General features: G+C 40.8%; 1 protein-coding gene across 3 annotated transcripts; it reads left to right on the plus strand.

The window, feature by feature from the left end:
• Positions 1–7,705: 7,705 nt before the first annotated feature.
• LOC100220017 (serine/arginine-rich splicing factor 5) lies at positions 7,706–23,158 on the plus strand. Of its 3 annotated transcripts, none has more exons than XM_030274480.4 (8): positions 7,706–7,840; positions 9,948–10,086; positions 13,504–13,574; positions 14,334–14,420; positions 15,812–15,884; positions 19,613–19,686; positions 20,601–20,711; positions 21,692–23,158. In XM_030274480.4, the coding sequence occupies exons 2-8, from the start codon at positions 9,961–9,963 to the stop codon at positions 21,981–21,983; spliced, it is 834 nt and encodes a 277-aa protein (XP_030130340.1). In that variant the 5' UTR covers positions 7,706–7,840; positions 9,948–9,960; the 3' UTR covers positions 21,984–23,158. The 3 variants fall into 3 exon arrangements, with proteins under 3 accessions (XP_030130340.1, XP_012429625.2, XP_072786200.1); XM_012574171.5 differs by lacking the exon at positions 7,706–7,840 and adding an exon at positions 8,152–9,019; XM_072930099.1 differs by lacking the exon at positions 7,706–7,840 and adding an exon at positions 8,253–8,393.
• The last annotated feature ends 131 nt before the right edge of the window (positions 23,159–23,289 follow it).

Here is a 23,289-nt window from a genome sequence, read left to right on the forward strand (position 1 = left end):
TTCTAGACTTTATTCATTTGTATAGTAAAGTAGTTTAATCTTTTTTAGTTACACATGATAAGGAGAAATCCATTCTTTCTGAATAATGTTGAAATTTTCACAGCTTAATGACCACTTTAAATCCCCAATACGCCCCTATCTTTAGAAGCAATATTCTTGTTATTACTTAAAAACCAGCACAGAATTGGTTACTAGAGCTGTGCAAACAACCACTCTATCTTAAACCATCCATGAAAAATTAATCTACTGTTCCATGCTCAATATTGAACATCTGACGGATTTTGATAGCACATCCTCTGACATGATAGATTCCTCCAGGGGTTATCTTTCTATTGGACATACAAAAGAAAGCAGCCTTCAGGACAACTCCAGTAGCATTTTTATTGAGTCATAAAGTAACACTCATGTATGTGTCCAGAAATCGTCAGAGGGAAGCAGCTAATCCCTTCCAGCCAGCTCATATTACAGGTGCATTTCCTGCCCTCCCACAGCTTTCTTAGCAAACACAGGGTTAGGAGCAATAACATTAAAATAACATTACTGCTTCATTACAGGTTTCAAGTGTTTTATAGGTATAAGCACATACCTCTATCTCTAGTCCCAAAGGCAGATTTTATTTTGAAGTAACAACTACAGGAATGGTGGATTTGTGGGCAGATTCACCAAGGGCTCCTTGGTAACATCGGGCCCTGTTCCCCAGGGCAGAGCTGAGTCCTGAGGAAGGTATTGTACATGGTGGGTGGGGTTCAGCACAGCTTTCTGGTTTATTCCTGACCTTCAGTAGGACACCATAATTACAGCAGCATGTTGTGATGTATTCCAGCATGACAGTATCTGCCTACTGTATGTGGAGAGGAGATGCTAATATCTGCTGCCACATTTTCCAGCATACACCGAGATCTGTATTCTGCAGGCTGAATAACGAATTTACAGGGGGTGTGCAAATTTATGCCATTTAGCTTCGTACATAGATGAGTCCAGGCTGCATTCACCACAGTTTGCCTTCAAAGGAGACACTCTGTGTAACTTAGCCATAATTGTGTTGTTAATGAGGGCTGGAATTGAGCTGAAGCCTCCTGTGTTGAAACCCATGATACTGAGAAGCTTAGAGGTGTTGATATGAGTTGTCAGTAATGTAGAACTTGGAGCCACAGTAGCATTTAATCCACTTGATTTTCAGCTATGTCACTGCTATGTTGCTGCAAATGGGACTCTCCTCCTCAAAGGGGTGGTATACTGATTTCCATTGTCGTTTTAAAGTACATTGCATGGTACTCATCTGTTTGAAAGCTAAAACAGCAGAGAGGATAACTAGAGGCCTGAACAGATAATTTATATTGAAGCTTGTCTCTGATTATCCATTGCCTTTGCTTTGGTAACCCTCTTTCCTCATTCACAGTAGCTGCCCTGTCCTTGGTCTGCTGCACCTGAAAAAGGCCATTTGCACTTTCAAAAAATTTGATTAAAAAAAAAAATCAATCTCTCTAGGTTGTACCTGCTGCTAGAAGATGCAATTATATTTTAATAACATTTTATTTGTTTATTTGAGCAATAAAACTGGGGTGGAGGAGAATGGGAAGGAATGTCTGTTGGGATATTAAATGACCGCTGTCTGGAGGAAAGATCGATGTTATTCTGAAAAAGGGGTAGAAAAGAGCATAGCTGCCCCTTGGGCCATCACTTTGGGCCCAGGTCTACCACCACTGTGAGAATGAAGTCAAATTATGTTGAATGATCCTGGTGACAAGTGCTCTGCAAGTCTCTGCTTGGAGATTCCAGAAATCTTCATTAAAATCTTTTTCTGAGCTGTGGCAGGGTTGCAATGTGTGACCAGGTTTCACACAAAACACCAGCTAGGTGTAAGTATTCCTAGTTTTATGACAGAAAGCAGGTGGCTCATCCCTGCTGACACCACAGATTGGTGGCAATGTGTGGGCGTAGTCACATCCCTGCTGACATTACAGATTGGTGGCTCCAGCCTTGTGGAAGTTGGCACCCCAGCACTGCTTTGGTGAAACTGAGATATCAACAGCAACAGAAGGGTCTGGCCTGTGCTTCTGAATACTTGAATAGGGTTAAAAATACTGGCAATAGGTGTGTCTAAAATATACTGACATGTTTCTTCTCAGGTGGCATAGCCTCTGACAAACTGGCTAGAGCTTACGTGACCTGCTGCAAGACATTTGCCTTCCTCATTTGCAGCATAAGATTTATCGTGCAATTGTGTGGCCTAACAGTCTGTGGCAGCTAGTATGCTGAAATGTGAAAGCAGCTTTTGGTATTAGGCTCATGGTTTTGCAGCTAACATGCCATTCTTTAGCCAAGGCCTGGAATCAGTCTTGAAGAAATTAATCTCTGAAAGCAGCTGTTTGCAGCTCAGTGACTGTCCCTTTGTCTGCCAGGAACAGAAAAAGTGGACAATCCACTTCAAGCTCACTCCTTCCATTCAGGGGTAAACCATTTCTGTCAGTCTCCCATACTCAGTATTTCAGGTGTGGAAATTGAAATAATTTTTGAAGAAAGTAACCAAGAAAGTTCTTTCATGACCTTTGGTATCTCAATGACCTGCCTTATTCAGCCTGAGTGATAGTACAGGGGCAGAAAACACTTCAGTGCTCAAACAACATGGGTCTTGTCTTCCCTGCCAGAATGTCAACCACGTTTCCCAAAGCCTCTCAAATCTTGTGACCGTTGCAAGTCTTCGGTGCTGCCAGCATCTGGCTTGGAGCAGAATGCAGGAGCAGAGCCAGGAGTCTCAGGAGGCAATGAAAGGAAACTAGTCTGCAACCTTGAGTGAACTTGGTTTCAAAGAAATATTCATATATCCATGGAGATTCCATCCAGACAAATCAGACTTGACTGGTCTTATCAGGGAAATAAAGGAGTGGGTGGGGGATTGTAATGGCTGTGAAAAGGAACAGCTTGAATTAAAATGTCTTTGTTAAGAAAACAGAATGCAAATATAATTTTCATGCCACAACATGAAGATTATTTATACAACATTAGTTGCACTACAGATACTGAGGTAGGACAGACTATGAAAAAACTTAATCCTGTTGAAATAATTAAACTGTTGAGGTGATTCTGGCCACTGAAAGAGTTGCTACTGTGCAAACCCTTAAAATCCGCTGTATTAGCACTAAGCTGCTGGGAAAGTCTTAGCATAGTAAACACAGATTAACGAAGTCTAGGGCATATCCTGATGCAAACAGGTAATCAGAACATTCCTCAGCAGACATTGAGAAAATATGCTAAGTGCTACAGTCAGTAGAGAAGTCAGCCATTGCAAAGGATGAAGTTGGATGATTGCATCTTGTACAGGGAGGCATGCTCTAAGGCTATTTCAGATAGATTTAAATCTCAGCAATTTAAACCCACTGAAAATGAAAGGAGAAAAATAATCTCTTCTATATTCTTAGGGCTCAGTGCTACTATAGACTAGATCTCACCAATAAGATATTAAAAGAGATTCTTCCTATCTTTGAATACCATGCAACAGGCAGGTAATAGGGTCTTAGTTTTGTTCTCTGACTTCTGGGACATACATGAAAATATGTTGGCAGAAACTGCATTGCCTTCTGTCACTGTCTTACCTCTTCTCAGCAAGTCTCTCTTACACCTGCTTTCTATTAGTCAGTAGTTCACACCCTGGTGGCCAAGTCAGCATTCAAGCAAAATATTGAGGCCCTCTAGTTATCATCATGCCTCGGTGATCCCGACCCTCAGACTGTCTGCAAAAGCACAATCTTTCACTGCTGCTGCAGCAAACATCTAGTGTTGCTCCCACTGTGCAGATGAAGGCATGGGGGAAAAGGCCTAGATGTCACTAGAAGGTAGAAATATTAAGTTTTATTTACAGTTGCAATCCAAACTGGTGCTCAAGTCTGCAGGTATTGCTTACTAGGCTTTTCCCTGTTACACCTAAACTTTATCTGCATACCTCTGTTTCTAGTTTGGGGCATGTCTGGAGTGGGAGATTGAAACTATTGGACACCTGGTCCCATGGGACAGTCCCCTTCAGAGCCCAAGCCCCCCTTTTGCAAACAGCCCATATCACCAGGGGCCACAAATCTCACCTCATGTAAAAAGAGCAGTACAAATCAGCAAGTCTGGCTGCTTCCTTTGCCAAGTTTCAAGGCTGGTTTGCCACCCCTTTGCTCCATAAAAGCCTAGTTGCCTAAAATATCTTCACATTCGGAGAGTAATGCAAATTCAACACTTCATCCCTCCTCAGGATGGACATTTTCTAGCCCTACACCCTAACCAGCAGGAAACCTAATAGACTGGGCCAGGGAGCATCTCCTCAGCCCTCATTCAGCCTCTCTGAAATAATTAGGCACTCAAGCAATAGAAGAGAAAGTAGGAGCTCATATCCTCATGGTTTAAGCAATGGGTTTGCAGAAAGAATGCTTCATTTCTGTCCCTGACAGAGGTATCTTTTAGGTATTTTCTATTAAACAGCTACAGGATAAAGACCCTTAGGATGGGAAACAGGCCCTAGCATGCCTCTCTCAGCACCCCAAGCACCAGGCCTCTCCTTACACATGTTCTCCCTCAGCTATCTGCTCCATAGTGGCAGAATTTGAGTGAGAGGAGCCTCCCTTCTCCATCACCACAGGCTCACACTGTGGTTAGGACACTGGTGGGTGGGAGCCTGAATCTTCAATCTGAGGAAGACAGCAAACATGAGCTTCCAGAGTAATGAGTGTTTCAAATGATAAGCCATTTTACAGAATGTAACTGTTGGTCTGAACTTTGGCAGCCAAAGAAAAGAACAAACCCTAGTTAACTCTCATTACAAACACAAGCTGGCACTCTTCTTGGAGACAAGACCATCCTTTGAATCCCAGATGGAAGAAGGCTCCGACTTCCCAGCTGCAGGCAGATGCATTTATATTGAGCAGAGGCAGGATATTCAGACCTAGACCTCTCACCATGCTTCCTAGCAGCACCTCACTCACTTGCATTTTCATTTGCTAGCATTTTTAGTCCCCAAATGTCCTGTACAAAACCTAGCTTTACATCTTGGCTTGGATTCTTTCTGGATGGCTGGCACCTGTTAAGCGCTGCAGTGGTTTTTGTCTCCAGAGGTGACTTGCCTGTGGTGCTCAGGAAGGTTCATGGAGCAATGAACTGGCCCAGCTCTGCCACCTTCTAGTCTGAGTGCTGCAGTCATCCTACAAGTAGTTAAAACTTTTCTCAGACCATCCCCTAGATTCTTAATTGCTGTTGTGACTTTTTTGTATGACCTTGTGGCTTTCATTGTACAGATTTGCCTAAAAATAAGGACTACTTTAATCTGCAGAGTTAAGAAAGCAATTTATACCTTTATTATTAAGCACATTCAAGCACCATCATCATCATCATCATCACTATCACTTTAATGAAGACTTTCACTCCTTAATGAATAGGACATAATATTTAATGTGGTGCTGAGCCACATCATCCTGCTTTCTGGGACAGAGAAAATAAAGTTTCTTCTTCAGGGAAGTGAGAAAGCAGTTAATTTACCCCAGCAATAAACAGATTGCGGTTTTTAAGTGTTCTGATTCCAGATGAGTGCTTGTTTACATTTGTAGATGTGCAGTCAGGACAGTAATAGTTCCCAGAGGGCTTTCAGATGTGCTTCTGAGAGACCAATCTTTTTGTGCAAGCCAAATAATGAGGGAACTAAAACTCAGCATTATTACTGAAGTTGATTTTGCACGTGATAGCTTCCAGAAACACTACCCACACACAAGAGGCAATGCTGCAGATTCTCCAACTGATATATTTCAGGCCTTTTACCACCCATGCAGAGTGTCCACAGCCAAGAAAGGGAAAGCAGGACTCCAGCCTGGCTCAGGCACTACCGGAGCAGCCGGAGCTGCGTTCCAAATGCACAGTTGCATTCTTCCCTGCTGACACCATCCCGGGGCTGAAGAGGAGCAAGATAAAATCAAAAATCTTTAATTTGGTTTCTAGCATGACTTATCTTCATTACTGCTAGTAACTCGAATCCCTATTACATCCATGCCATTCCAAGACTGCCACTTAAGGAGCTTTTTTCTGCTTCTGAGCTTCTTAACACAGCAGTTCAAGCACACAGTCACACAGAGACTCCACTGCTGCTCCTGTAATAGTCCAGCTCAGCCGCTTACATGGAATTTGCACAAAAAATCACAGCACTGCCTTTTGAGTGTCCTGGACTGCCTTATCAAATAAAAAAGTAAAGCAGCCTTACAACTACACAGTGTATTCAGAATTGTAAGACATACTTGCACCAGCTATAGCTACCCACATTTTCTATTTTAACCACAGCTAGCTGTGTTCTGTTGTCACATTTCTCCATTTTCTTACCAAGTAAGAGTTCACATCAGCTGCCTTGTGGAACAGTCAACAACATCCTGGGCTGCACTAGCTACGTAATCACTGGAGGGTCAAGAGAGGTGATTCTGCCCCTCTACACAGCACTGGTGAGGCCACATATGGAGTGTTATGGCCACAAAAGAGACATGGACTTACTGAAGCAAATCCAGCACGTCATCACAAAGATGACTGTGAGACTGCAGCACTTCTCATATAAGGAGAGGCTGAGAGCTGGGATTGTTCAGCCTGGAGAAGGCTGAATGTATATTAATATCTGAATGGGAAGGAATGAAGAGGAGGGTGCCAGCCTCTTCTCAGTAGCATCCACTGACAACTGAAACCCATGACACAGGAAACCTAAACACAGGAAAATACTTTTTTTCTGCTCTAAGGGTGGTCAAACACTAGGCCAGGTTGTCCAGAGAGGTTGTGGAACCTACATCTTGAGAGATACTAATATGCTGTCTGGACATGGTCCTGGGAAATCTTGGGGGATTAGACCAGATGATCTCAAAGGATCACTTCCAACGTAAAAGATTCTGCTTATTATATGGATGTTTAATGTATAGAGAGAGGGCAATAAATTTGCCCCTCCTAGAGAGGGCAATAAATTTGAATGATGCCTGAATCTAACATACAATATCATAAGTAAGTGCAACTTAGATCTTTACTCCAAGTTAAAACAGGAAATCCAGACATGATGCTGTCAGACAAGGGGGGGAAATGGGCAAACCAAACTGTAGTTGTATTTTAAGCATTGGGACAGTGAAGACTTGACTATGCTGCATTGACAAAACAAATAATTTTAACAAATAAACTGTCATTAATTACACTGTAAGAAGACCATAAAGTGAGTACAATCTGACACTGATAAAGCAGGAAAGCAGCGTGCTGCTTATTCATGGAAAAACTGCTTCTGCCATACAGGCCTGGAGCCTTCACGAGGCGCTTTTCCCCAGCCAAGGCTTCCCCCTGGTGTCAGCGATTAACAACACCGCGGCGTTGTCCAAAGCAGCGTCATTCTGCGTGCCGAAGAGAAGATGGTGGTAAGGGCTGGCGCAGCGCTCCTCTGTTGGCAGAACCGAGCTGCCGAGTGCAACACTCCACATGGATTCTCTGCACGCGTGGCTTTTCTCCTCCACTTGTTAAGCGGAATTGTTACCCGTCTGTTTTGCCATGTCTTAGACAAAGAGTCACAGGCAGTTCAGCCCGAACAGGCTGCCCAGGGAAGCAAGGCCAGGCGGGACTGGGCTCCGAAGGTCCCGGTCTGGCGGACGGTGCCAGCGGGATGCCGGCCGAGCTCCCCGCCATTTCCCCCCGCGCCTACATCTCCCGTCGTGCCGCGCGGCGCGCTGCGGGCGGGGCCGCGCGGGCGGCTGTGCGCAGGCGCGGCGGTCGCGCGGCGGTCGGTCGGTGGAGCAGCCGGCAGCCATTGTCGCCGCGGCCGCAGAGCGGTTTCCTCACGGCCAGCAGGACTCGCCGCTCCGCGACGGTGCGTGGCCGCCCCTCCGCCGCGGTGGGGAGGGTCGGGGCGGGTGCGGGGAGCCACCGGCGGGGTTCTGGCGGCGGTTCTCCGCTGTGGGGCGGGAACGGGCCGAGGCCCGGGGCCGCGGGCGGAGGCCGCGCTGGCGCCGCGCGGCGCCGCAGGCCCGGGCGCTCGGCGGGGCCGCGGCCGGGGGGAGGGGAAGGGGGGGGGGACGGGACATCGCCATCCATCGCTGCCGCGAGCGGGGAGGGCTGGTCCCGGCGGATGGCCGGGAGGAGCCGTCGCGGATTGGAGGCGAGCGCAAAGCTTCGAGGAGCCGAAGGGGCAGGCGCCGCTGCGTGGGCCGGCGCCGCGATGGCGGCGGGCCCGTGAAGAGGGCCCGGCTGCCTTGGGCAGGCCGCAGGCCTGGGTCCTCACGGCTTCTCGAAAGGAGGGAGGAGCAAATGGCCGCTTGCTGCGGATCCGTGCTTCCGAGGGCTTTTCCGCACCTACCGAGTCGTCAGCCAGCGAACTCGTTTCATTGTGGTAGGAGCGACGTGTGAAGCTCCGCGCCTCGCAGGTGTCAATACACATCTCGCATCCATTGTGTTCTTTGATAATGAGTAAATAACGCGCGGATGGGTTGTTCGTAAGTCTTTCGCAGTATATTTGACAGGTTCAGTGGTGATCAGTTCCACCCACCCACCCCGGCTTCATTTCTTTTTGTGATTCTTCTCCCCGCTTTATTTTTCTAGAACTAAAAATATCGAACAGCAGTTACGCAGTCATTTTAATCTTTCAAATCTCTGTTCCCAAAATGAGCGCTGTTGCCAGAGTGGCTGTTCTTGCCGTGTTTTAAGGCGCACAGTTACGTAAGGCTGGCCTTCCTCTGCAAGGGCCTGTCTTTCCCTTAATACCCACGGCTGGCCTGGCCGCTGTTTTTGTGGTAAGGGTGCGCCAGGGAAATCCTGTGTTGGAAGCACTCCGCGAGGGAGCTGAACCAGCCCCTTGAACTGTATTTCCGTGTGGCCATCAAAACGCACGGGTGAGCACAAAGGAGAGAATGGCTACAAAGGGCAGCGTAGGCTCTTCCGAGATTCGGGGATCGAGGCCAATTTCAGTAAGTGCTGTCGCAGTTCAACCCCTCGCCCCATAAAAAGCCCAGTACCCAAGCTTCCAAAACTCCGGCGCTTCTTGGACGGCATGGTAAGTCTGAGTAAATAAAGTATTCAGTAGAAACCTAGTGGCTGTACGTTAACAAAGAAGACAAATCATATTAATTAAAAATAGTGCATCCAAACTGACTGGAATTATTTTCACAGCCAACATGGCATGTTGTCTGTTTACTCTGCCTGCATTATAGCCCAGTATTGTAGTGCAAGATCAGGTCATATTTCCATTCCTTAGGGCTCAAATTATTTTTTTTCTTTTTTTTTTTTGTTTTCTTTTTTTTTTTGTTTTTTTTCTATGACTGCAAGCTCATTGAGTGAGCCAAATAATTAATATTTTCCAATTATGAGATCTTAAAAATTTTTTAAACCACATAAACTGAAAAAATTATACCTTAAGGTAAAAGATTAAGTTTTACATAGACTATCTCAAATAGATTTTTTAAATTTTTGCTATTGTTTAAATCTCACAATGCAAAATTCTTCCAAACCAGATAGACTGTTAAAATAACTTAGATTTATGTTTACTGGAAAACAAATATTTGATGACTACCATTTATCTTTTGTGTGCTAATTTTATTGCAGACATTTTTCTAGATAAAAACAAAAGTTATAAAAATGTTTTCTGTTGCTTGTTGTTATTCTAATGATTAACATACAAACTTTGTTCTATTTTTTTTTCCAGCAGCTGCTAACCCAATAAAATCTTTGAAGTTACAGATTTGGGATTTTAAGTTTCATGATTAAAAAGTACAAAACTGGAAGTTTTTTGTGGGTTCTGCTAGAAGTCATTAAGACAGGATTTATCCCTTCTCTGGCTGTAGAGATTCAGGCTTTTAACATGTATACTTGGAGGACAGTAAAATCAAATCCTATTTAACCAAGATTTCAGAGATGTAAAAGTGATCTTGATCACCCTATTTTAAGTTAGTTAATCTGATAAACGGTGCTGTTTGCTTTTTTAGCACCAACCTTAAGATGAGTGGCTGCCGTGTCTTTGTTGGACACTTGAGCTCACGTGCTCGTGAACGGGATGTAGAGAAGTTCTTCAAAGGATATGGTCGCATTCGAGAAATCCATCTAAAAAATGGATTTGGGTTTGTGGTAAGAAACACCTTTGTTTTCCTTGCTCTTGCTTACAGGTACCAACCTTACTAGGATGATGTCAAGGAAAAGAAGATGATTAAGATAATAGTAGCAGTGGGAAATAAAAAATATTAATAAACATTTCAGAATGCTTTTCATAATTTTAGATTACCGTTTTGGCCAGGTTTTGTTCAAAATCTTGGTAATTGCAGCTACATTGAATACGTTGTTTTATCATAGTCTTCTGTGGGTTTAAAATTTGCCCCTCATTTCTGAAGACTGTATAAATATCCTATTATGGCAATACAAAATTTTGCAGTCTTGACCTGGAAGAAAAGTTTATAAGAACCACTTCAGCTCCTCTCTCACCCCTTGTAGTCTGCTTGGTCGTATTTCTTAAATAATGGCTTGATATAAAAGCAGAGTAGTTGGCTAAGACAGCAGCAGGTCTAATAGGTGCTGGCTGGTGGATTCAAGCAGCACAGCTTTGAAGTCTTGTGAAGCTGATGTTCAACATATTCATCATTAGTACATGTATATCTGTCAGACTATTAAATTGACAGTTTATTGTATCTCAGTTACTGCCACTGCTTTCTTGAGCTCTGTGCTCCTAAATGTCTAAATTTTGCAGCTTTGCATGTTCACAGATTGATTCAGAATCAGCCTGTTTTTAAACTATTATCTCATGAGAAGTGAGAGTTAGCTGTTGTGCAGCACTTAGTTCTGACTTGAAAGGCTGATACTGCCCTTGCATAATGGCAGGCTTACATGCCACTCTTTCTGCCAAGATCAATCCCTTGAGTGAAGTTACTGGAAAAGAAAAAAAAGGACAGGCTTTGCCTACTTTATTTCCATGTGAAAATTGCTGCTTTAACTCCTACACTTGGTGGTTTCTGGTTCCCCTGCATTATGAGCTGCTTCTTGCTGACTGCCAGCAGGTAAATACCTGTCTCTTGAAAGTCTGGAGGTAAATGGCTGATTTAGACACGAGCCTGAGTTTTGTTAGAGTGCCCTTTCCAATTGCTGCTATTTCTCAGTCCCCTGTCCTTGAGTGTTACTCTTCTCTTCTTGGACAGGACAGTTGACTCATTCAGGAACAACTTCTGTTCAACTCTTGTAAGCGAGTCCGTCAATCCTCCCTCCTTTCTACTTCCTAGGTGGAACCATTTTCTTTTCAAAGATCGCTAATAACTTGAATAATTGTCTCATAAATTTATCTAAAAAATGTAATTGTTCTCAGGATAATTTTTTTTCTCTTTGCAGCTAAACAACTTTCCCTGCCATACTTGTCATCCCACCATTGTGCACCCATATCAGAAATCACTTCTCTTGTTTGTGTAACTGTTCTAGGTTTTGGAAAGCTGACTGTATTCCCTTGAAGCTGCCTTTTCTTCCTGCTGAACAAACACTCTCTCAATGTTCCTTTGTTGTCAAACCTTCTGATGAGTTTTGGTTGCCCTCTGCTAGTCTCAGTCCAATTTTTCAATGTCTTATGATCTGGAGAGACCAAAACTGGACACAGTGTTCCAGGTGTGGCCTAATGAATGCCAAGTAGGGTGGAATAATAGCACCCCTTGGTCTGCTGATTGTACTCCTACGGATGCAGCCCAGGATGCGATTTGCTGTCATTGCAGCAAGGCCACGCTGCTGACTCATGCTTAGCTGACTCTCCACGAGGATTTCCATGTCCTTTTCAGCAGAGCTGCACTCCAGCCACTCAGCCCCCAGCACATTCTGCTGCTGAGGATTGTCTTATGCCACCTGCAGCACTTCATTAAGACTTGTGGTCCTTGTTTGCTTAATCTTTCAGTTTATCAAGGTCTTTATGTGGGATGGATTTTCATTCTGGTATATCTATTTCTCCTCCCACTTCGGTGTCAGACAGAAAACTGGTGATGCTGCCCTTGATCCTGTCATCCACGTCATTTATAAACACATGGAATGGCATTATCCTTCATGACACTTTACTGGCTATGTGCTGTCACTTAATCTTTATTTTCTCTTACTTAAGACTTGTATTTATAAAACAAAACCAAGTGAACATTGTTATAGTGTTAAAAGCATGTTTTGTTGTGATTGATTGAAATCATTGCTTAATCTTGAAACTAATTATATTTACTTAAATTTTGTAGTTTTCAGGGCATAGTATTTTCAATCTTCAAACCATAAAGCTAGATAGACTTGCAGATGTTCAGTTTGTTAGAAAGTAGTTGACATAATGGGACTTGTAGTTGCCAGCTATTGAGATTTTTTTAAATGCTGAACCTAAATTATGTCTTAAGATAATCTTTTCATCATCATGCAAGGATGTGTGATGTTTCACTTGGTAGTGAAGCAAATTTCAGTGCAGAAGGGGGAAGATTGCTTAAGCCAGTATTGCTTCTAAAAGCAGTTTATAGTTATGCAAACACTTCAACTTGAGAATCTTCTTCTCTGTTCATTCCTTGCAAGCTGCAGTTCCACATTTTTTTCTCTCCATCTGCACTGTTGCTGCCAGTAGTCCCTGCCCAGCTGCTTGTTCTCTCTGCTTTATTTCTTTCCTTTGTCCCCTTGCCTCTCATGGTGTTGCTGCAATTGTCCAGCTACATATAACAAACCTACCTGGGAAGCTGATCTGGCTGAAAAATAACACCTTTTGACCCCCACCTCCTGCAGAAAGTGTGCTGTTTTTCTTCTGGGTAGGTTTCTTGACCTAGTTTCCTGCAGAGCTGTACAAGCAGCTTTGCCAAGAACCAGTGGGCTGGATAGTGGGCAGAGGCTACTCGGGCTGACTAAAGCAGCGTTTTTGCCAAAAGCAAAGTGACAGATTCCATTGCAGCAGTAAATGGAATTATGCTCGTTATAGCTGATCTGGACCCGCAGGTGGCCAGTGCTGAAGAGCGGCTTATGTTTCATACTCTTCTTACATGGGCATCTTTTTGCCCAGCTAGTGAACTGAATTCACTCAGAAAAAAATTAGGAGGGCATTTTTTTCTGGTGCACTCTTTCTTTGCTGGTTCAGTAAGAAATTAATCTTAAGAGAGTTTTGGGAGTGCACAACTTTCCTGCATTTGATCAGCTTAAGCTGTTATATTCCGTTATCCTGTATGTGGATCTGTGTTTTTAATTATATGCCTTGAAGTGATTTCCCCCACCTCTCCCCAAAAGCTTTTTAGGTATTTCTTAGCAAACCAGGTAATTTGATTAGTAGGTCCTGCAAATAAGTTATACTGAAACAACTGGGGAGGTGAAAGGAGTTTGTGGGATGGAGGGAGAAGCAATTAGCATGAATATTAACATCTTGGCTTTTCTGTCATAAATGTACTAGAAACTAGCCTCCTTATTCAAAGTTCTTGGTGATACTTGCTGTAGAAATGTAAAATTTTTAAAGAAAGCATGTTAATTAGTATTGGCATATACTGTAAGGGAAAATACATTTTTTATTCCAATTTTTAGGAATTTGAAGACCACAGGGATGCTGATGATGCAATTTATGAACTAAATGGTAAAGAGCTGTGTGATGAAAGGTAAGTGTGATACCATAATTTCCCTTTAGAATAGAAAAAGTGCCTTGCATCAAAATGCAGTGCATCTTGTGCTCTGACGCCCATTTCCTGTGGTTCTGTGGTGGAATATACTTACTTTAAAGACATTCATTGGGATCCAGTCTTGTTTAAGGCAAAGATTAGTTTGGGACTGGAGGAGGAGTAGTTTGGAGCAGGGCTGACCATTTTCTCTACTTGCACTTAATTCTCTTTCAAAGGTAACTCAGGATCTTCTCATTAGGAATATTAGTAAGAGTGAATTGAACTTATTTAGTATTTATCTGTCTGTTGATCAGAAAATAAGCTGATGATAGATTGTTATCCTCTGGATCGTTGCCCTTCAGTTTGCACTAAAGTGGACTATAGTCATTGAATATTGCAGTAATTTTTATTGTGATTATGGAAGCTGTATTTTAGGTCATTAGGTTGTTGTTAGTTATTTTAGTATTCTTTCCTCTCTCTGAGTACACCTGGGCTCTGGTTGAGCAAATTCAATGTTTGTCTGAATTACAGACTCATGACAATTTTAATGAAAATCCAGGGGAGTCCAATGAGAAAAAACACTGGTCTGGCTCTTTAAGAAATGCCAGTGCTTGTGTTATAAATCATTGCTTGCAAGGGCAAGATAATTCTTGTTTGTGCACATTTGCTTCCAGTTGGGAAAAGATTTAAGTCAATGTCAAATAAAAGTTTGTTGTTCTAATTTTTTATGTGCTTGGTTTATTTTGTTCCTGTCATAAGGGTCACCATTGAACATGCTCGAGCCCGAAGAGGAAGGGGAAGATTCTCCCAGCGCTTCAGTTATTATCAGTCTACGAGTGGATCTAGGTAGGTGGTCTGTGCTCTCTGTCCTTTTCCTCTTCCAGTAACAAAAAAAATGGAGTTTTCTTTTTGTGATTTAGGGATCCAGCTCTGTTTCCCTGTATAGTTTCACAAAAGAAGTTTTATGTTCTCAAATCTTGCAGGTTCATTACAATTACTTGCCTTCTCAGGCTGAGGAGAGTGGGGATTTTAAAGCAGTTTAACTGTCTTGGAGAGGTTCACAGACCTATTATAAAATGTGCCTTTGCCATATTGTAGGCACTATGCTGGTCTTGATTCCTGCTGTCATGTAAATGATGTGAAGGAGTATTGCTGCAGTTGAATTGGCTGATTTTAACACTAAGTCAGGAAAAATGCAGAGCTTCTCTATTGTGGCTTTTGTCACCAAACTGAGCTTACATGATTAAGTAGGATATTATAGAGCAGTAATTCAAGGTATTTGCTGTATAACGATGTTTTCACATTTCCAGTTGTATGGTTATCAAAATGCTTATTTCAGCACAGCCTAGAAAGGAGCAGTGCTAGGGCACAAGATAAACACTTCTGCACTTGTTAGTAAATACCAGTTGACTAGATTTGCTGACCAAGCAGGAGAGTCTCCAGCAAAGGAATGTGAAAACCAGGACACAGCTCATCTCTAGAATACCTCTAGAGGATATGCAGTATTTGTGGGGTTGTTAACTTTCAGTGATTAGAGCCATCAGTGAACCTTGTGCCAACGTGCAGTGAAAGTTCTGCAGATTTGCATGTATTCTGCCAGACAACTACACATTACATCTTTTTATTTTATATCTACCTGTGTGAAGGAAATATGTGTGGAAGAATTTACTCTGTAGAAACATTCATAGCTGTGGCCTATGCAGAGTAGAGTTTGGAAGAAAGATGAAGATACATGAGGCATAAACCTTCACATTTGTTGCAAAGTCAGAATTGCTGCCAGTTACAAACCAATGTCTGGAACATCTAATTTGCATATGCAAGCATGTTAATTAGATTTGTTTTTATTTTAGTGGCAGTAACCTCGGTGTGGTATAATTGGTCCGAGGTCCAGGCTAAAAGTGGACTTTCAAAGTAGCAAGTTTGCTTGATTGAGGGTCATGGGTATCTGTTGTAGTCATGTTCATGATGTCAGACTGCTAGTGCTAGACAAGAAGAGTTTTGCAATAATGGAAAATGTGAGTCATCCTGCCAGTTTTATGACTCTGGGTCCTCTTGTTTAAATACTTAAAAGATCTGGGTGTTCTGAAAAAAATTATGACAACCTTATTGACTAAAAAGAATCAAGTCTGAAATTAAATCTTTCAGCAAACTGTAGAAAATGTCAGATTTCTTAAATTTTAAATTCCTTACACTGGAGAATTTTTTTCTTTTTTTTTTTCCCCTTTGAATTCTTCCAGCCGGTATGGGCCTCCTGTTCGTACTGAACACAGGATCATTGTTGAAAACCTTTCATCCCGTATCAGCTGGCAGGTGAGTTAGCATCTTCTTTTTTTTACGCCTTATTTTACTACTCTGTAAGTAGACTGTGTTCAGTCTAATTTCTTAATAAAGCCATCATAAATATTTAATGTGAACAAAAAATAAGCAAAAAGCTTCAGGGATTGCTAAAAATTAGAATTCAAGCACTTACAGAAGTCTTTTGTTTCAAAGTTGCGCAAATAGTTCTGTAACTAGATTTGGTAGTTGGGAACTGATTCTTAATTCTGTTTGCCAACTGATAAAACTTTGGAAGACTCTAGATAGTTTGACTTAATGCCATGTTTCAATATTTTAGAAACAATGTCATCCTTTTGTATTGTTACATCTGGAAGTGCATGCCTTTGTTTTGATTGAAATTTATAATTTTATGTTTTGCAAAATATTTTTGTGACTCCAGTTAATGATTGAGAATTCCATCATTAATAGAGGGAATTTTAACAGAGCTACTGTGTCGAGTATGCTTATTGTAGATGTTTGGGTTTTTTTTCAAACCCAAATTCTCTATTTGTCATTTGAAGCTTTCTTACCACCTTTCTTTTTTTCTTGTTTTTTTCACCTTTTGCTAATGTTTTGCTAACATTAAGCTGGCTTTTAACAGAATAGCCATGTAGTCAATTCTTTTAGTTATGTTCTGTGTAGTGTACAGTGTATAGAAAGTTCACTTTGTAAGGACATAGCAACAGATGTTATTTACAAAAGGTGAGTGAATAGTGGAGTTTAGTCTTGTTCATTAACGTATATATTCTTTGAATAAAGAGATTTTGATTAAAGTCCTGAAAGATGCAGTAGAACATGTTGAATGTTCAAAGCCTCAGTCTTGGAGCTACTTCCCCACAAGGAGGCTTCGTGGCTTGCCTGGAGCTCTGCTGATGTGTTTCGTAAGAGTTGGGTGCAATCTATGCAGATAAATGGTTGAACTCAGTTTATCTTCTGCATGACAGGTTCAAAGGGTTTGTAACAGTACAGTTGTGTTAATTATTGAACAACTAAAGAAAACCAGCTGAGTTGATGTGATGATCAACTGGATTTAATCTAAATATCTTCTGGGTTTGCTACGTAGTTACATATATGGAGAGATTGTCACTTGGAAACAGCAGTAGGGAACAGAGAAGTAAGCTGTAATGGAGTGTTAAGGAAAATAAATCCTATTACGCTGCTTAGTGTTAAGTGCATAACTTGAAAAAAGATTAACATTTTTGTAACTTTCTTTTACTTGTGAATATTTATAATGGCTTTATGTGTACTTACATTTTAATCTGAAGCCCACCCAATTCAGATTTCATACTGGCAAATCATTTAGTATTCTAATTAAATGTTTTAATGTCTCTTAAATATATGATAAGTTAGCATAAGAGACTTTTCGATACCTGCCTAAATAGACATCATTTGAAGGTAACGACCATATGCAAGCTGCATTTACTTTTGAAGTTGTACTGCTTTGGTACTGACTATAGTGTTTTAACTTCTAACTATGCTACTTGTAACACATTAAAATAGCTAATCCATTAACAGTAGTGCCGTTATTCTTCCCTTCTAATCCTTGCTAGGAAGCACACTCATTATGGAACCTTGCTTTTAAACTTGCACACAGAATTTAATCTTTGGTGTGTCCAGATCCCCATACTTTGAGAACATCTATCTCCCTTAAAAGTTACTGTGTTCAGATATTTAAACATAGAAAAAGCCAGAAAAATTTATATTCAGATCAGTTTCCTCCGAATGTTGACTATATTGTTAATAAATAATCCCATCTCTAAGAGTAGACAAACTGTTAGAACTCTCCCTTCTTTTAGCAAACATGTATTTCTGCATGTTCAGAGCTTTCCAACTACTCTCATCAGTTTCCCAGTATCAAATTTTCAAGTTGTTGAAAAAAGTAGGTCTGTGTTACATCAAGATATATTTTCCTATTTACGGTTGTCCTACACCTTATTTCTCTGTGCTGCTAAGTCAGCAGGATTTTCTTGTGCTATTTAAGGTGACCTGAAATAGTAAATTTAAGATAAAATTTGATTGTTCCACTGGTTAGGTAATACCAAGTAACTTTAAAACATTCCCCTAATAACAGAATGTTGAGCTTTTATAACACATGCACACTTCCTCTCTTTTAAGAAATAATGTTGGCATCTTAATCATGTTGACATTGCAATTACAAATGATATTTCATGTTAAGGTTTCTTAGGATTCAGCATATAGTGTGGCAAGATTGTGGGAGCCTCAGTCTTAAAGCCTAAAGTTACTGATTTGGGAAATAATTATGTAGATTGGCATTTTCTAACTTCCTTTTGACTTATCAGTCCTGGTCTGGTTAAATTCGCATTGACTTGAGCAGAGCCAAAATTTTGTCCATCATCTCTAAATTGAGGTAATTTTAAGTGTTGTTTTTAATGGTACTAATAGGGACCAATTTTCATTTCTTATTAGGGTTTCTTTGTATTAAGACCTGTGAAACAAGGAAGATACTTCTTTCCATATGCCAGTTCCAAACATAAAACTATTCAATCAAAATACTAGATAAAATTAAGCTTTTTTATGTTTTGTGGCAAATGTTCTAAAGTTTTTTCTTGGCTTTTTGTTTTGTAGTCTTTTGTTCCTTAAGCGTATTTCTAATTCTAACCAAGTGCATTTTGAACCTCTTCTAACAACCTTGATTTGGTTAACCTTCATTTTTCTTGTGTGGAGGAAAAAGAACCAAAGATTTGGGGGTTTTCTAGTGGCTGAAATTCTAGGGTTTGGCCTGTTCTGAATTTTCCTTTTGGTTCCTATGACACTCCTGTTTTTTGGCAGTCTAGATCTTGGTTTGCCTGGGTTTGATCTCGATTGGCTAGCACAGATCATCCTCGGGTTCTTTAGCCACTTCTGGAGACTGGAGACTATGTCCAGTGCTTTCAGGGCCTCTGGTACCTCCGTGAAGCATATTGCTATGAGCCATCACTGCCTTTCTCATGTAAGAGAGTTCCTCTTGGCCAGCTAGGTATTGGACAAGCAGCTCTTTGCTTAAGGTACCTTCTTATATCACCTGCCACTTGTGGTGTGCTGCGGTAAGTAGTGTGGGATTATAAAATACCAGATACTGTTGGGTAAAAGTGCTGCCTTAACTTAGACAAATGTTTAGCTTTTTAGTGACCCTTTGCATTATTTGTTTGTGCTTTCTCCTATTGCTAAGCAAGTAATTTTACTTGTCCACATTTAGCCTCTGTTAAGTTTAAGGCAGTGTGATGGATACTCAAATGAAACTTAAAAAAATTCCTTTGTAAAATTTAAATGACATTGTAGATACACCTTTTTGCTTTTAATTCTGTTTTGAAGCTGGGGGAGGTGAGCATAAAGGTTGAATTTGTCTGCATTTATTGGAATGTCATTTACTGGGGTGTTAGTTACAAAAATCTGCATTTAATACTGTTGCCCTTCTCAGTTGTTATTTCAGGGAATGTGTTGGTATTTTATATATTGCATTGTATTTTCATAACAGCTGGTTTTGGGATGTAGGATTACCTTAAAAGCAGAGTTTTATTCACTGTAGTTGTAAAATGATGGATCCTTTCTATATGCAGCTACTATTACATAAGCTGTTTCAGAAACTTTTTTTTAAATTATATGTAAAATTTTAAATATAGAAATAAAAAGCATTAAGCATTTTCAGCAGGGAAAGTTTTAGGGAAGTATTCTGCCACCTGCTTTGTGTCCTGTTCAAACTAAAATGTTAACTCTTGCTGTAGGACTTGAAAGATGTCATGAGAAAGGCAGGGGAGGTCACCTATGTGGATGCACACAGAAACAACAGGAATGAAGGGTAAGTTCATTTTGTGTGATATGATAGCTGAAGCTGTTAAGGGCGTGATTTTTCTTCTAATACAGAAGTAAAATACAATCTATGGTGTGGCTTAGATGCTGAAATTTCTCCAGTTTAAGAACCAAAACTATCCAAAACACAAACTGTCAGTTGGAGTTCACTATTGAACTCTGTCTCTATTCTCTATCATGAAAACAATGTATGAAAGCAGAAAAGGAAGGGAGAACTCCTTTTAAATTTTAAGACCTGCTGTCTTATTTTTATATAGTCATTTATGATCTGAGGCTAAAAACACCTCCTGTGTGTGGCTGCTATACAGTGGTTCAGCAGTCAAAGTCATGGGAAATAAACATAACCAACTTCCATGGAGAATACCTACCTGCCTAGTCTCACTTCTCAGTTCTGCAGACTGCAAAAACTTTGCACAACAAAGCAGGAGAGAAGGAAGTGTGAATAGAGTGTCTGTGCTGGCAGAACTGCTCTAGGGCCTCTGCAAACAAATGCAACTTAGACCTTTTTTTGAGTTCAAATTTTAAAAGCCACCAAGGCTGGACTTTTCTATTCACTGTTGAAATTCTTAAATAGGGCAGAAGAATCTGCAGACTTGTTTTGCTCCACGGACAGCATTGGAATGCAGTTTAGTGGAGGACTGAAAGATGTTTCCTCAGCTGATGCAGATTTTTGTATCTTCCTGCATTTTCTCCATCTCCTTGCAGATGGCAGTTCTGGTATTGTTTAAGGTGTGAGAAGTATGGATAGCTAGGACTGTGGTGTCATATTTTCTTATTAACCACGTTAAAAACTAGCTTTCAGAAGATGAAACAGAAAGCTGTGAATTGGCAGATTAAAAAGGGCCAGACCTGCTTTCCCTACTTTTGTTGTTGTTCTGAAACTTATTTCATTATGGTATACAGGGTTGTGGAGTTTGCATCTTACAGTGACATGAAGAGTGCACTGGAAAAACTGGATGGCACTGAGCTGAATGGACGCAGAATTAAACTGACTGAAGACCACAGAAGGCATAGGTATGTCACCTGACATGATAAAATTCTGCTGAGGACATGGATTTGGGTCGTATTGATGCCAAAGTTTGATTGTCGTTTTTTTGGCCCCAAGCTAAATGTCACTGCACAGAACAACTTTTTAGCAGTGTAAACAGATTAAGATAAGAACTAACTTGCTGAAACAGGGTAAATAGAACACTTCTGGATGAGACTGAAGATTTTTTTGTAAAGACAAAATGCGGTATTATAAAGAAACATGAATTTTGGTATTAAAAATGTTTAATTGGATGGAAAGCTGTTTCACAGCCCTGTGAAATATTTCCCAAATAATTGTGAATGACAACTTGTTCATGAGAATAAAAGAAAATCAGTTAGCTTCCTTGAATTATTCCTAAGCAGTTCTGCTGTTCAATCATTTAAAAAGCCTGTTGGCTGCAGCTCTTTCATTGTCTCGTTTCCTGAAAAAAGGGATGCATTACTAGTCAATGTATTAAAACTCTAAGGCCTTAAAGTGTGCTGGTGATCCACACCTTTAGAGACTTTCTTAGCCTCTTGAAAGAAACTCTTGTTTGCATGGCATTTCTAGAGAGAATAAACACCACAAGTATAAAGTTCCATTTCTGTATTTGTCTTGATAAATTAAAGGCAAGGTATATGCAGACAAAGAGTTCTTCTTTGATAGAGACTCCTCTGCCTAAAAATTGATTTCTCTCTTCCTGGCAGGATCTGGGGAGTGGCATCTTTTATTAGGCAGTGCATATTTTGCCACACTAGCAGAGAATGTCAAGGCCAGCAGTTCTTGATGGCCTTCGCCTAAGAAGTTATTGTCATGATAGAGCATAGCAGAAATCTAGCAGCACTGTGAAATGACTGAATGCTGTGAATTGCGCTTTCAGATGTTCAGATGGATGTGCTATGCATACAAAGTAGTTGAGAATTCTACATGGTTGTTTTAAATTTAGGAAGAGCTGAGACTACAGCTTTTAATTATGTTTTTCTAGAAGCAGATCTCGATCAAGGAGTTACTCAAGATCTCGCAGCCGGTCCAGGTCTACAGGATCTTCCAGATCGGACAGCCGGTCCCGGTCCAGGTCAAGGTCCCGGTCCAGGTCCAGGTCTCGCTCTCGATCCCGATCTCGCTCTCGATCCCGCTCTCGTTCTCGCAGTCGTACTCCTAAAAAGAGTTACTCCCACAAAAGCCACCGCTCCAGCTTGATAGCTTCTTCCCCTTCTCCCTCGTCTTCTAAAAGAAAATCTCGTTCTAGGTCGAGCTCTGCTCATAGCCGTAGTTAACCTGCTTTGAGAGATGTATTAATTAATTTGATTCAAGTTTCTTGACTTGAGACAAGTTATATATGAGATCTGGGAGGGGAAGAGTTAACATGATGAAAGGGTGACCTCCTCTTACATTGCCAAAGTGCCTGTCATCAAATAGGCCATCTCTGTGAGGAGGGGCTGGCTGTCAGCTTTCTTCTTTCAGTGAAGTCTGGAGTGGGAAGTCTTTTTTTATTTTTTCCCCTGCTATTAGTAAACATTTCTATCATAGATATATTATGTACACATAATGCTGAGGTAATGGGATGAGACAATACGCTGCTTTCTCCCTCTCTTGCCCCTACTTCCCCCTCCACCTCCAAGGCCTTTGACTTCCAAAATACTATGTTAGCTTTTGTCCTTGGTATTAAGTCTGAGAACAGGAAGTATAGATTTAATTCCTTTAAGGTTCTGTGGCTACTTTTCTGTGCGAGAATGAATGGACCAGATGAAATTAGTTTAGAGTTCCCCTTTTTCCCTGTTGCTTGGCTTAACAGGCTGTTTAAGTTCCAGCTTTACATGACCTTGACAATATGCTTAATTTGCAAAAGACTTTCAGGAATACACATTGGTTAGTTGAATATTGGTCACTTGGATAATGAATTAATACAATGTTAAGGAGTAATGAAAGCTGGAATGTTCTGTTAAAATGAGACATACCATCCAGATGTCAGGTTTATTGGGAATCCATTATAATAATTTTACAGTAATTCACTAGTATGTGGTATTGTATGTATAGGCCTTATTTGACAGGTGACTTCATAAAACTGCACAGAAATGTCAATATGCATGTCCATGTTTTTGATGTTTATAAAAGTGACATAGCTTTCATACCCAAAAGTGTGATACTGAATAACATGTGTATGACTAGCAATAGTCTTGATGGAAAGGAAGGTTATTTTAGTAATGAGAGCAGCAGAAAGAATTCCCAGGAAAAGTGTAGTCAAAATCTCCGGAATGCACAGTTGTTTTAATTAATAGAAATTTCCACTGCAAATACTGTTGTTCTTACAATTTGGAATTAGATTTTTTTTTTAACTTCTGTATTGTCAAAGAAGGGAAACATTTTTGGAAGAAATATGTAAATTAATCCCAAAGTCTTACATGTATTTAAATGTACCATTCCTAATAAAATCAAACCTTTTTCTGGCTTATTTGGCAGTTTTGTTTAATTTTTGTTGCTGTTGTTCACTTCAGTCTTTCTGACATGATTACAAAGAAATTTATTTGTAGATTCACCTGTATAGAAGTGAGAAAATGGCAGCTAGAAACCAGTTATGATATA

The sequence above is a fragment of the Taeniopygia guttata genome, chromosome 5 (assembly GCF_048771995.1).
Source record: "Taeniopygia guttata chromosome 5, bTaeGut7.mat, whole genome shotgun sequence".
NCBI classification, from domain to species: Eukaryota; Metazoa; Chordata; class Aves; order Passeriformes; family Estrildidae; genus Taeniopygia; species Taeniopygia guttata.

Excerpts from the sequence above, each read along its gene's own strand:
- LOC100220017 (XM_030274480.4), top strand. The coding sequence starts at position 9,961 with ATGAGTGGCTGCCGTGTCTTTGTTGGACACTTGAGCTCACGTGCTCGT. Across the intron at positions 15,885-19,612 it reads CATCCCGTATCAGCTGGCAG|GACTTGAAAGATGTCATGAG; the intron begins GTGAGTTAGCAT and ends CTCTTGCTGTAG. Across the intron at positions 20,712-21,691 it reads GAAGACCACAGAAGGCATAG|AAGCAGATCTCGATCAAGGA; the intron begins GTATGTCACCTG and ends ATGTTTTTCTAG.